The sequence below is a fragment of the Echinops telfairi genome, unplaced genomic scaffold (genome assembly GCF_000313985.2).
Source record: "Echinops telfairi isolate 266 unplaced genomic scaffold, ASM31398v2 ScPeMD7_7421;HRSCAF=8459, whole genome shotgun sequence".
NCBI classification, from domain to species: Eukaryota; Metazoa; Chordata; class Mammalia; order Afrosoricida; family Tenrecidae; genus Echinops; species Echinops telfairi.
The window spans coordinates 15,221,614-15,235,953 of NW_022111321.1; the positions used below are offsets into that span (position 1 = coordinate 15,221,614).

General features: G+C 37.0%; 1 protein-coding gene across 8 annotated transcripts in view; it reads left to right on the plus strand.

Moving 5' to 3' along the window:
* Nucleotides 1–14,340, plus strand: part of GRIA4 (glutamate ionotropic receptor AMPA type subunit 4) — a 438,032-nt gene that overhangs the window by 370,491 nt on the left and 53,201 nt on the right. For 7 of the 8 annotated variants that reach the window (XM_004708995.2, XM_004708994.2, XM_045297724.1 and 4 more), the window contains exons 9-10: nucleotides 3,463–3,573; nucleotides 11,813–12,019. In XM_004708995.2, coding sequence (XP_004709052.1) covers nucleotides 3,463–3,573; nucleotides 11,813–12,019 — 318 coding nt within the window. Of the gene's footprint in view, nucleotides 1–3,462; nucleotides 3,574–4,865; nucleotides 6,032–11,812; nucleotides 12,020–14,340 lie in introns of those variants that run through there. The other variant, XM_004708997.3, reaches the window with a different exon arrangement.

Genomic DNA, 14,340 nt, shown 5'->3' on the forward strand with positions numbered 1-14,340 from the left:
GGGGGGGAATGCCTGCGCATCTGACCTCCCCCCACAGGGTGTTTAACTACATTTTTCAGGACAGATCTGGACAAAGCAGCTCTCCGAGGAGCTTATTCTGAATAAAGCATAGACTTCATAGGCCTTCAATGCCTAGTCATTCCCTGCATTGAGGCCAAGTTCACAGCAAATATAAAGATGCTGGCTCACGTATTTTGTTATGGTTATATTTGACCACAATTCACCAGTAGGGCATCAAAAAAATGTGTGTCTTTTGACATCCCTTGTCAGTTGAGTGATTTAAATGCTTCCATATGTTATGCTCTGGCCTTAAAAAGATTGCTTTTCACCCCAAACTTGTCTCTAAAATATGAGAGGAAAACACCTAATTTCTGGTCTGACCAAATGAGATCAGGCATGGGCAAATTCCTTGTTGAATTATAAAAGGTTGTCGAAGAATTAGGGAAAGAACTTTCGTGTCATGTGAGGCTTTAGCACCAAGGTTTAGAATGTTTTTCTTAGAGAGTGATCGCTGGGTGGTCTTCTTCCTATCATAAGCCCTTTGCCTATAGGAAGTCTATCAGGAATCGGCCCCTTATCACAAACCGCAGCCTTCTTTTCTCACCAGAATTCCATCTTTCTTTTCTTTTTTCATCAGAATTGCAAGTCCATACAAGCCAACTATGTATAGTTAGAAATAATTTTGTTTATACTTTTAATATACCTGCATCTTCCTGAATCATTTGTCTTTTGTGGGGGATTAAAAAGTGACCCCGGGTCTGCTTTTTAATGCAAAGTTCCCAACTCTTGATTCTCTCTGGGGACTTTCCAAAAAACGTCTCTCAGAGCCATGAGTTTTCTGTTGTGGGAACTCATTAGTAAAGAAAAATTCTCTCTTCTGGAGAACAGGCTGCGGAAATCTGCAGGGAGGCTACATCTTAATGGAGGACTAAACAGGTGAACCCCACTTTGATGTCATATAACTGCCAATAAAAAAGAATATCGCCAGAAAACAACTGGGTTTTTATCTGTTTCTTTGAAGCCATTCCTGTCAAAGGGCGGCTTCTTCTGGGATCTGTTAATTCAGTTAGGTCAACTCCGAAGGGTATGGTTGTTGGTTTCTTAGTATTCCTAAATGATCTGGGTTTTTTTAATTGGGAGTTCATACATATATCATATCATTCCATAGTTCAATTGCATAAAGAGTATTGTACACTTGCTACCACAATCAGTTTTCAACGTTTTCTTTTTTTCTCCTTCCTGGACTCATTGATATGTTCCCCCTTTTACTACCACCCCCTCCCCCAGTGGACCACCGCCACCCCCCAGAAGCCCTATGCTCTCCCTGTAGGTTGATCAATCCTGGGTTTCATATACCGCAAAACAGAGAAACATATGACAAAAATCCAAGAGGGTGACTCCCGATGAGATAACACATCTGAGATAATCACTGAGATGAAGAGCAACAACAACAAAAATAAAGAAATTGTTGAAAATCAAAAGAGGCCCAGAATGAATCGGAGCGTGGGAGGTGGGAGGGGGAAACAACTGATAAGGATTTAACCATTCAGGTCAGGTGTATCACAATAGGGTTTCTTAAAAGACACAGGATGATCCTTGGGGGTTATTATGAAAAAGCCTTAAGAAAGTGTAAAACTGTGTTGGTATGAAAATGGACAGAAAAGCTATGCCCAGACACGTTTCCCACCATAACCCTGTACCCACTCTTCCTTCCAGAGCAGCAAGGACTGTCCTATGAGAATTTCACTGGGAAACCTCACCCCGCCCTCCTTACAGTCCTGACCTTGTCCTTCAAATGTCTTTTTGTTCCCTAAATGCAAAGAACATTTATAAGAAACACAGTTCGACTCCTGCAAGTGCGCCCCAACTGCTGGTTTTGGCACAGGGTCATCTGTGAGCAGGCACCCTGGTGGCGTGTGTAGTGGTCACGCATTGCACTGCCAACCATGGGTTTGTGGTGTGAAAGCCCCAACCCCTCCACCGGAGAAAGTGAGGCTGTCTACTTCCATCGTTACCACTTCAAAAACCTACAGGGGTAGTTCTACCCTGCCCTACAGGGTTGCTATGGGTCAGAATTGACTCAATGACAGTGAGAGAGAATTTAGTGAGAAATTTTTTAGGAAAGAATTATGGAAATGGAAGCACCACTTTTTAGAAGTGGACAGAGCTGGGTGCAAGCTATGATGAGAAATAATAGCTTCACTTTTGATATTTTTTTAAATAAGGGTTTCTAAGATTTGTATTGATACTTTTCAACTTACACCCACACATACATTTTATTGGAGAAGTGAGTTTTATTAACTGCATTAAGAAATTCGAGAAAGATATTTTGCAAGTATTAAATGAACCCCCATGTTGAGATGATGATATTTTGCCATTGCATAATGGTTTGGGTGTCATTCAGTCTGAAGTTTTCAATCGTCTACACTAGGGTGTAAGTTCATGAAACATTCTAAACTGGGCCCCACCTCTACAATATCAATAATAATAGCCTTGTCTGTAAAATTTCTATATGAGTTGTCTTTTATAAATATACACATATATGTATATATACTCATATACACAGACACACAAATACATATATGGTATCCATCACAGAATAAACACTCAATGTTTAGCGGCTATTATGATTTCATAAGGGGCTATATAATGCAAAGAGCCCACACTTGTCAAGTATGACAAAGTATTTGTTATTTCTAAATGAGATAATAACATGAGGATTGGAAACTGAAAAAAATACAAACTTAAATGCATTTTTCCAATGTGAAAAATATTTATCCTTTTATATTTTCTCTGTTGTAGTTAACGTTTTAGAAAGGTCAAAGGGATTGACTTAGCAAGACCAAAGAGGCTGAAATCCAGTTGGCCATGTCACAGAGAATCTATAGGACAGCATAGAGCTGCCCCTGTGGGTGTCCAAGACTCGAACCCTTTGCAGGAGTAGAGATCCTCGTCTCGCTCCTTACCTAGTGACTAGTTTATCTCGAATTAAGGATTATTCCTATATTGCTTTAAAAATACATAAGTTATATTTGCCTCTTAAAAATATCCTGTATATGTCCCTTTTATTCGTCTGACTATCCGGGACTCCCATACGATTTGTAAGTTTATTGAGAAAATCAAGTAAATCCATTGAGGGGACGACCAGTCCGTCGCACTAGAAGAGAGGATGAACACAAAGTGCTTGTCCATCTGCCTCCTTATTCCTTTTTGAACCAGCCATTAACAAGAGCTACTCCATATGAATGGTAAAGTTGCCAAATATAAACAGACAATATCATTGCCCAACAAGAAAATGGGCTTATTATTGACTGACAAAAGGTCTAATCACTTTGCTGTTGTTATTTTTGTTTGCCTCTAAACATTGCTTTGTGTGCTTACCTACTTGTACTCCTTGTTGTTTTAAGAAAGACTAGCGAGGACTCTCAAAGTAGATCTTCAAGCGTTTTGTTTACTTTACAGGTTGGTTACTGGAATGATATGGACAAATTGGTCTTGATCCAAGATGTGCCCACTCTTGGCAATGACACAGCAGCTATTGAAAACAGAACAGTAGTAGTGACCACGATTATGGTAAGTGTGGGTCTATGCCTTATCCTCTTCCATTTGATCCACCGACATTTCTAACGCCCAGCTCTGATGATCAGGGAGAGAAAGCGTGGATCTTCGTTGTGTCCTGGGTCTTCTGATTCACGAGAAGTCTGTTGAGGCTTTGCAGAGTATGTCCTGAGCTTGAAGTGTATATTCGTACAGTTATTTTTATTATCTTCTGTCATATTCTTGTTCCTAGAAAATTGCTCAGATGATAACGGCTGACACTGTTGAACTCTCTAGTTGAAAATATATGAAATGCTAAGACCCCCCCCCAATAAAAACACAAACGAGTGAACACATAAAAGGTCTACAACCAATCACATAAAAATATGTAGCAGCAAATACCATATTACTACTGCTATTGTGTTATTTAAAATCTATGTACTAATAGGCAGTCATGTTTAAAATCAGACTTTCCAAGGAGTTTAATCATCAACTAATAGTTTGCTGTCTATTTATAACAGTAGAGATATGAATGTAAGGATTTTAATGAGCATGTTTTATATTTTTTATATATTCTATAGAATTCATTTTGTTTTATATTTTATTGATTAAAAGGGATTTTCGCACTGATTGTTCTTCTCGTTGGCCATAGACAAAAACAGAACATTATTTTTATTGGGCATCTCCTAAGACATACTAAAACTATGACTGCCTGTCACGTCACACATTGAAAACTGCTTTAAATTTTTAGACTGCTTTTTCCAAGAGGTTCTCATGAAATTGCCTTTTAGATAATGGAATATTTTATGTATTTTCCTCTTCCAAAGTCAAACATGCCCTTTAAAGTCAAAACTAGTCAAAGGAGATCAGCAATCGGTGACCTTTCCTATCAAATATAAAGTGATATATCTCCACCCCAATGGCTCATTAAGCAAAACTTATTTCTAAGTATTGATATGTGCACTTACTCTAAATAAAATGGAGTTAGTTTTTAGCTTACATAATTTTAGTTTGAGGTTTCTAAGAATGTCAAATTATTCCCAAAAATGAAAGTATGAAAATGCCAGCCCCAAACTTTCAGATATTGTGATTCATTTTATCTATGTTGCATCGCCAGTTAGCAATTTAATGTAATCTGCCAACCTTGATTGGAAGGTTATGGTTTTAGAATGCAAGCCAACCAACAGTAGATTGTGTGTAAAATGTGCAATTTGTATACCTTTCTAAGGATATTTGCATGGGACTTGAAAAGCAATATATATATATTTCTTTTCCTAAAAAAGACAGTCATGGAAAGTCATACTTCAGTACAGTCCTCCTCTTTTCAGCCTCTGATGAAGAATCCTATTTTAAGAAATTGATCAAGAAAGACAAGAGTTCCATGCTGTTCGACCATTCCTAACTAAAGCTCAAGTCTTGTTCTCCAATGTAGTAAATTTAAACTAATTTTTCATGTGGGATTCTACTTGGATGGCCAACTCTGGACTACCAGAAAGAAATATTTTTACATTTTTGTGACTTTTCTGAAATACTAGAACATAAGAAGAATTAATTTTCATCTTGCTCAAGAAAACAACTAGATGCTGAAAAAGAATCACTTAATAATCCTGACATCAATTGCCATATCTTGAAATGAGGTCATTGTATGGAAATGATGGAATTATATTACTCCTCATGCAAAATCTCTGAATGTGTGTGCTTGTTTTATAAACATATGCCATAGCTTTCTTTAGAGATTTTTTTGAATATGTGCCTGTTCTGTGTGAAATAAAGTCTTTTAATGTGCAATATAGGTGTATATGAAACATCTCATCTCCATCCCTCTAATTAAAGGCTGGAGAAAAAATTCTTAAAACCACAGTACTAAATTCATTGTGCAAGCATGACTAGTTTTCATGAAGCATGCTATATAGAAATAAGTAATAATGATGAAAAAATTTATTGTTCCTTATAAACCTGAAGAATAGTCTATACAGTATCTATTGTTTGACAGTGATATCCTCGATATTTTTGCTATGGAATTAGTGAAGTACAAGTATCTGTCTTTTGTATAAAAATGTAATCTTCATACGAATAGTTTCTCTGACATTTGCAGCTATGTTCAAAAAGACATTCTAGAATCCTCTCTAAGGTGTCCCTTGTGCTTGCTTTTTTGAAAATAGTTGTAGAGACCTGTGACATTTCCTCCTGCTCATTCGTACTGAAAGAAACATGGCTCCTTATAGATGAATGCGATATTGACATTGCATGTAATAGTCCCCAAATTCAACGGCATAGCTCCCTACATAGATGGGGCTATTTAGACATTGTAATATGCACAAGACAGATATCGAGACAGAAGAGAATAAGAGCGCTGGAAAATGGTCATTCTAAGAGAAATAAATCTGGTGTCACTGTCCTCCCATTTGTTTTTCCTTTGTGCATGTTGTTATTTATCTGTTGATACACTGTACTTATATATGATATTATTGAATAAAATTGATTGACAAATCAACTATTCATAAATATTTATTGAGCGTCTGCTATGGCTAGGCACAGTTATAGACCATGGGGCAAAAGAATAACAAAAGAGGCAAACATTTCTCCATTCAATGTAACTTATATTCTATTTGTAGAAAGTAAACAAAAAGCATAAATCTATTGACTATCATTCTAAATAAAATGTGGATAAAGCCACAAATTATGTTAAAATTTCCTCATTCTTTTATACAGTATGGTTTATCTATGAACTCTCCATTTTAATGTTAAGTCCACTCGACCATATTCATAGAGAATATAACTTAGCTAAATCAAAATAAAAAATTAAAGTCATCGATTTTGTCACATGAGTATCGTGGCTACACAGATGAGATTTCTAAAACTGGGGGTTTAATTCAGCATCTTTTTTTTTTTTCAGATAGTACTTACTGACTGAAAATTTTGTAAAATTCACGTGACTGTGATCAAACTGGTATAACTTGTCAAGTTCAAAACAGTAATCTTTGTTGACGAGTAAAAGAAGACAAATCTATGCCATGAAGCCCGGATTAGTGCAATGAGTTAGGAAAAGGACATTTATGGTAGACATTGGGCGGGGAGAGGGAATCGTTCTCCACTGTAATCTCACTACTTTCTTTGAGTGTCTACCAATCTCTCAGGAAAAGTAGAGGTAATGTACCGGGATCTCCACCAAGTTTTCTTTTTGCCCGAAGTTTTATCCTTGAAGCTAAATGATGGACTACGTTGCACAGAAAGAAGTTATTTCTCACCATTTAAGGAAAATAACACTTTTAAGGGAAAAAAATGTATATAAAACTAAATTTATTCACTGGAAATTCAGAATTATATCACAAACACAAGTAATTTTGTTACATGTGATCTTTTCAGAGTACTTTATGAGAAGTTTAATATTGATCTTCTCTATATCGAATTTTGTAGCAGCACTGTATGTATACATACATAGAACATATGTAATCTATATTCATGTATTATTTTATTGTGTGCTGTTGAATTGATTCCAAATTGAGCGATGCTATGTAGTATGGAGGTGAGAGGTGAGCTACTAGTATTTCCTTGTCTGTGTCTTCCTTGGGGAAGATTCTCGGGTCTTTTCTCCAACAGAGCCGCTGGGGCATTTACACTGTTGACCTTGCAGTTGCAGTCAAGTAGTTGACTATTGCCCCACCTATTCTCCTTGTATTTCTGGATCACATACATAAAAAACAGATATGTTCTTTTGTGCCAACTACTAATATCGGTTCACATGTACACACACACAACTCCTGAATTTACCAGCTTTAAACAAAGAATGATTTCTTTCTGAAAAAGCAGAGTAGATGTGAAAGACCATCTATTATTGAAATTATTATTTTAGTAAAAAGCAGGGGAAAAAAACAACCCTCATAATCAGTAAGAAGTAATGCATTCAAAGTCACCTCTAAGACTATAAGTCTTCACCAGAGCTGCTGCACAGCTGGTCGTTTTGAGCCACTGATCTTGCAGTGCACAGGCCACCGTTTAGAGCACAGTCGCTTGTGATGCAGACGGAAGCCTCTCTGCAGGCCGAAGTAAGAGGCCATGATAGTCCCCTCTACTGATCCTTCTGTTTATTTACAAATAACACTTGATATTACCAATATACTTTTTTATTAAAACACCCACAAATTCTACTTTGTGATTTTTGTTGTTGCTGCTGTTGAGAAGACTATTTTATTTGTCCACAAAACTTCGGTGAAATCTGTTCATAGATGGTGTGATTTAAGAGCTACCTGCGGACAATTTATCGGATTAGGGGTGAAGCAAATGGAGAGCTCAAAGTGTTGAGGATTTTCCCCCCAGTAGGGTTTGGCTTGAAAGAACAGTACAATGACACCAACTTCACGAAATTGAGTTGAACGGAGAAACTGTAAAAGCTTGGTTCTTCCCACCATTCTGAGTGTGAGCGGTACATTGCTCTTATGCTCTATGCACTCATCTTAATCGTTGGTTTGTACTCCTAGTTGAGCACAAGGTCTAGCTAAATGCCATGGCCAGTAACATCTCCGTCAGCTGAATGTGTTCCGAACCGTTTTCTGTGGAGGGGTCAGGGAGGGAAGGCAAACCAACACTAACTAGATTTTTGTGCGTGTTCATGTGCCTAGCTCAGAAGAGACGACTTAGCACTTCTTAATATTTACTTTCCTTTTGAAGAATTGAATCAGAGTACCTTAATATAATTACTCTGCAGTAGTTTTCCTTTTAGGATAGATGGATTGGCCAGCAAATCGATATTTATTGAGTGCCTTCTAAATGCTAAGCATTATAAGGTGAAAAGGAAAGGTTTTATCTACATTGTTCACTCAAGATTTGCAAAAACTTTTTCCTTTCAGGAAAAAAAATATGCGGAAATAGACATACTTAATCTTGTCTCTTCTCTAGTGAATCATATGAAATGTCCAATGATTGTACATATGTAGAAGGAATGAATAATCATTTCAAACTTTTTCAGATATTTCAAAACAGACATTCAAATCCCAGCTCTGTAACTTGCTACCTTTGTACAATGGATCAACTTGCTTAACATCTGTGAACGGGGATCATTTTATCAGCAAACTAGGGAATGCCTGTCTCACGATGTTATTGTGAGAAGTAAATGGAAGGGTAAAGTCCCCGACACAGAGCAGTCACTGAAAAACCAGGAGCTATATTTTATTATAGCTGTCTGTCTCATACCTTTACCACCTACAAAAATAATCCACAGTGAGTCCAATCAAGAAAACAAAGAGAATCTGAGGGTAAGTCAAAAAACATTACTGCGGACTCATAGAAACCTTTTCTTTTAAAAGATGTCCAAGTGTGAAGCCATTGTGTCCTCGTGTAGCCGCCTTCTAGGTCTAGACGCTTCTGCAGGTGGTTTCTAGCTTCTACTTCTTCCCCTAAAGAATTCTTTTCTTTTTTTTTTTTCATTTACACCACATCAGAACAGTAGTTTTGGCAATCTCAACGGGCATGAATAGTGGTTGTTTTTGTTGTTGTTGTTGTTGTTGTTGTTTTGTTTTTTCAACGTACTTTCAGATTGGAAAACATTAAGAAACCTGAAGGGACCAGTTCAAGTCTGGAGGGTAGATGGGGTAAGGTTTCCCATTGATGTTCTCAGAAGACAACCCTTGCTTCAGAGAACAAACAAGTGCATTGTTGTGAAGGGGGAAAAAGAAATCCCCTGGCATAATTTTCCTGTACTTTTTCTTACCAATATAGTTTTCTGTTTTCTTAATTTTTTCCCCTAATAATATATCCTGGCCATCCTGTGTCCTTCAAGAAAATCTGTCAAGATGATCCTCCCAGTCATCCCCGCAAACGGTTGCCATGCCTTCTGAGCTGCCCTCTCTACCTTGAATTTTGATGAGAAATGTATTTTTATTTCTTGAAGGCACTCTAACTAGACTAAAAACATTGTATTACCAAAAAGAGTGGTCTGCAGTCATCAACAGACCCCAGAGACCTGTTCTCACACATTGTGTTGAAATCAGTGGGTGAACTTGAGTCCTAGCGGCAACACCTTTTGACTTTACCTTCATGTTTTCTTTACTTGTATTTCCTTGGCTCCAAGAAAAATGCCCAGCACGTGGTGGATGCTTAATACATGTTTGTTCATTAAATAAGAAAAATGCAGCTGTTAAGGAAGCAAGTATTACACTGTAATACGCAGGGAATAGAGTGAATTAAGTGATCAATCTGGCTTTAGGAATTTCTGCACACAAGCTAATATGGTAATATATATACTTCAAAGGTAAAATGCATATGTTCAAATGTTTCAGATATTTTTTAATTGACTGCCAACCTCAATACCAAATGGGAAATTTAGCTGTAGTGCTTTTTAAAGCATCTTAAGCTTGTTATGCTAATAGTTATAATTATAGAGAATAGTTGTGCAGCCATTTCAATTAGAATGTTAAACATTTTACAAAGATGTGGCTCTTGGATTTTTCAACATATTTTCCATATTTTAATTAAATTATTTTCTAAAAAGAGTGAACATGAAAGGATTGGCATAATATAACTACTGATGTTTCAAAGCATAAATTAGAAATTTACAATGCTGGACAACTCATCAATTTTCATGACCACATTTATAATTTACAACATCCTTTATATTGGTAGAATATTTTCAGTGAGTACACAATTTTCACATATTGAGAGAAGACGTGATCATTGTTTTCATTGTTTATGTAGAGAAACTTCCTTTACCTGAGTCCAGTATTAGAATATCTAGAAAATTCAAAGATGAATGGGAGAGTTCTAGTTCACTTGGCCAATCAACTTAAGGCAGGATTTAAGAAGATAATGCAAAGGCTAATGCTGGCCAATTCCCCACTATACTCTCCTTTACTTAAAGCCACATATCAAGTAATTTGTTGTCCTTAGCCAGTTTCAAAGGTACTTTCTATTTTCACGAAGTACTGGAAAACAGAATCAGAGTTAGAAAAACATGCCAGATTATACAAAGTAGATTATTTTCTGTACTGGATTCCAAAAGCAAGTTCAACCCTCCCAACTAAAAACTTGTTGACTCAAAAGAAAAGATATGGATGAGAGATTGCTAAGTCAATGTTATGGCTCCGTTTGCATAGCATAAACATGTGACATAGAACTCATGATGCTGTGGTCAGGGACTGTCACTCTCATTCGGCACGTGACTGGACAAATTCAGCTGGAAGTGCATGTTCAGCAAGTGGCTTGAAAATCCCATATTTGAGATTTCCCAGACCTGCCTTTGGGCGGGAGGCTTTTGGTGGCTATCGTTTCAATTTCTTAAATCAAATGATTTTTTTTGTTGTTTTTGCTAACATAAGTCTGTGGTTGATGCATTGTAATTGTTGGGGGGTGGGGTTATTTTGTTTTGTGCAAAGTGGGGTGGATTCTGTGTATGTGTTCTTGGTGGTTTTTTGGTTTTGCTTCTAAACTGAAAACTTTCCAGTTGTTCTTAACCACCAGGAAGCCTTTGGGTTTTATTAGAACTTTCACAATCATTATTTTCTGTCTCCATTGCTTTGAATACTGAACGGAAATGCAGTTGATGTGTGTTCCTCACGAACATGGAGAAATTCTTAGTTCCCTGGGGGATACATGTTATTATTAGCATTGCAATATGTGGAGCACAAAACTCATTTAAAGCCCAAATATCAGGTGACTACGAAATCACATTCATTGACCATACATAAGGAGATCAACAGCTTTAAAAAGCAATTTTATTAACAGCTTGATTATCACCCATTTATTGAGCAAATGGGTAGCAAGTGCCTAGCCTGTGAAAGGTATCTTGCTGAATTCTAGCAGTCAAGGAAAACTGAGTTACTCCTAAAGGATATCCCAGTTGAACATCGGTAGACAAGATGCAGAATGTGACCTTCAATGAGGCTTTTGGTACATGGAGTGGAAGCTGCGAAATAGCCTTTATTTTATGAGAGATATTGGAACTATCAATTTAATAGCCATCGATGATAATTTATACTTATCCAGACAACTATTAGAGGACATGTTTTCCTAACATGGTCTCAAGGAGTGGTGTGTTACCACCAATAGGAAATCATTTTAAGGATGTCCATTTTAGGGCCAAGGTAAAGTAATTTAATATTCTCCTATGCATAATTATATTTTCAGATATCTTATGCTTGATTTCTAGCCACACAGAATCAGCACATATATTACTACTAAATATAAGAGTTAATCAAGTGCTAAAACTGAAAAAATTGCATCAAGGCATTTAAATGGCATGTTTTGTCATTTCTCCTTTACAGTCTTACTTCTCTCATTATAGGAATCCCCATATGTTATGTACAAGAAGAATCATGAGATGTTTGAAGGAAATGACAAGTATGAAGGATACTGTGTAGATTTGGCATCTGAAATTGCAAAACACATTGGTATCAAGTATAAAATTGCCATTGTCCCTGATGGAAAATATGGAGCAAGGGATGCAGACACCAAAATCTGGAATGGGATGGTAGGCGAGCTTGTTTATGGGGTAAGCACATCAACTTATTGAAAACTTTACTTATGTCAACACGAAGCGTCATTTCACTTGAGCACAGATCAACATTAAAATGTCAGCTGCTGTTGGCTTCTGTTGTTCATTTTTTATTGAGGCTACATTTTAAAAAATAGATGCCGTATATAAATGTTTCTCTATTATATTAATAATGCAATGTTCACGGGGTAGTTTCAAAATCATGAGCAAAGGTAAGAATTCAGAGTTTTCTGTCCTACTCAAAAAAGCACTGACTTTGATATATTTCTGGTCACAATTTTTTTTTAGACAATGCTGCTAGGCCATTGATATTTTTGATAACTGCAAAATCAAAGCCATTACTAAGCCCATTAATAATTTTTATCATTTTATTATGGAAAGGGCAGCTTTCATTCCATATAAATTTAGGCATTAATTTAAGGTAATTTAGATTCTGTTCTGTTTCTTATTCTAAATATATTTTCTGTAATTGGAGAATCAACCACTTCACAAGCAATATTGTAGCATCTATAAAATGCTCACCAATACTGTGAGGTTCTGACATTTCTGCTGAACCCAATAAGCCTACACTGCATGCAGGGCCATTGTGTGAGCCTGCAGAATAGCAAAACCTCGTACTTGCTCTAACACTGACCTCACACGAAAAGTGAGTGATGCTCTTTTTCTTGTATGCACCACCTGCTGAGTATGCACCGTCACAGCCAGGGACAGATCAGTCATAGACAACCCTGCCTGGGTGAGAACAAGACGGGCTCTCTTCAGCTACCACTCCAAAGTACCCTAATCAAACTGGCCGTGATCAAAGGCTTCGTACTGGTGATATCTTTTATGCCAGACCTTCCTGGGTTCCACACCCAGGGAGCTTCATTCATGGAGTGGCCAGTTAAAGGAACAGACTCTGGAAATGGATTCTGAAATGTCCTGTAAGCCAAGCGTGCTGAAATCCGATGTTACAAATTTCATCTTCAGAGTGCCCTCTGTTTGATTAATCCTCACAAAACCTCTTGAAAATGAGGAACCACATGGAGAGGCATCCCTTCTTAGAGAAGAATTACATAGAAAGATTTAGAACATAACTTAAAGTCCACACAAGGGACTCACTTTCTGAGCCAGAAACTTGAATTCAATCATTTCACGACTCTGCAGACCATGGAACAAGGCCAACCCTTTGCCTCATACAGCATGATGGCTCAAACCTCGGCAAAACAAAGAAAAGGAAGGAAATTGGTAGGCGCTGGAAAGCAATTGGTTGGTTTTCGTTTCATAGGAAAGAATTGCTGACTGGTTATGTGACTGTAAATGAGAGGAGGGAAAAATAATTTTTTATAAACAAAAAGTATTTTACCACAGGATTGATGGGCAGTTTCATAGGGAGCTTTTAGTGTCTAATCTAAATTTTCAAGAGGAATGATTTCTAAACACATGTTTCTTGGAAGTACTTTAAGCTTTTGCTATAGTAAGAAATTTTAAGCATGAACAGAATTCAGGCTGTTCGATCCACCTTAATTCACGTTCTTCTGAAAGTACTGTTGAATGTAAGCGCAAAAAAAAAAAATCACACGTAGGTGATCAGTCGTTATGAATGGCATAGCTAATCCTGAGTGACTTCCTAGGACATTTGTTCCACATCTCTTCTCTGTAGAAGGAATCCTTACCTACTGGGAAGCCCAGGATCACCCCATCGCAAGCATTCTAACCACATTTTAGAGGTCAAAGATGTTTAAATAATGGGGGGAGGGGACATTAAAAAGATTGCATAATGAACTAAAAAATCATATCAGTATAGCATATCACAGTTACAGAAAGCCCGAAAAGCCCCCACCATTCTCAGAAGGGAGTATACATTTTATTAATGCTTAGTCATCAGCCACTCAGTCAAGGTTTAAACATACCAACCTCAGCCAGGTGTGTGAATAATTTACCTCTGTCCCAAAAGAAATCCTATTCCACGTCTCTTACACTTTCTACAAATTTGATATTTTCCTATCAACTGTTTTGTTTTCTGCTTTGTTCTGTGTTTCTTTGTAACTGCTAATACTGTACACGGGCTCTAGGTAAAACTCCATCGACTTTCTTCTACTTCAGAGAAAGCCTTATTATTAGACTTAAAAATGATTGATTTGTAAATCCATTCTGTCTTTACTTTTAGCCTTCTTTGCGACTGTAATTATTATTGTGAAACAAAAGATTGTGAAACATTCATGTGATCTCAGCACCTGGCAGGTGGTAACTCAAACAGCATTGTCAGACAGTCCATAATATCTTTGCAACAAGTGTATTCTACAATTTATCTCTTGTGACCCCTACTTTTGGGCCTT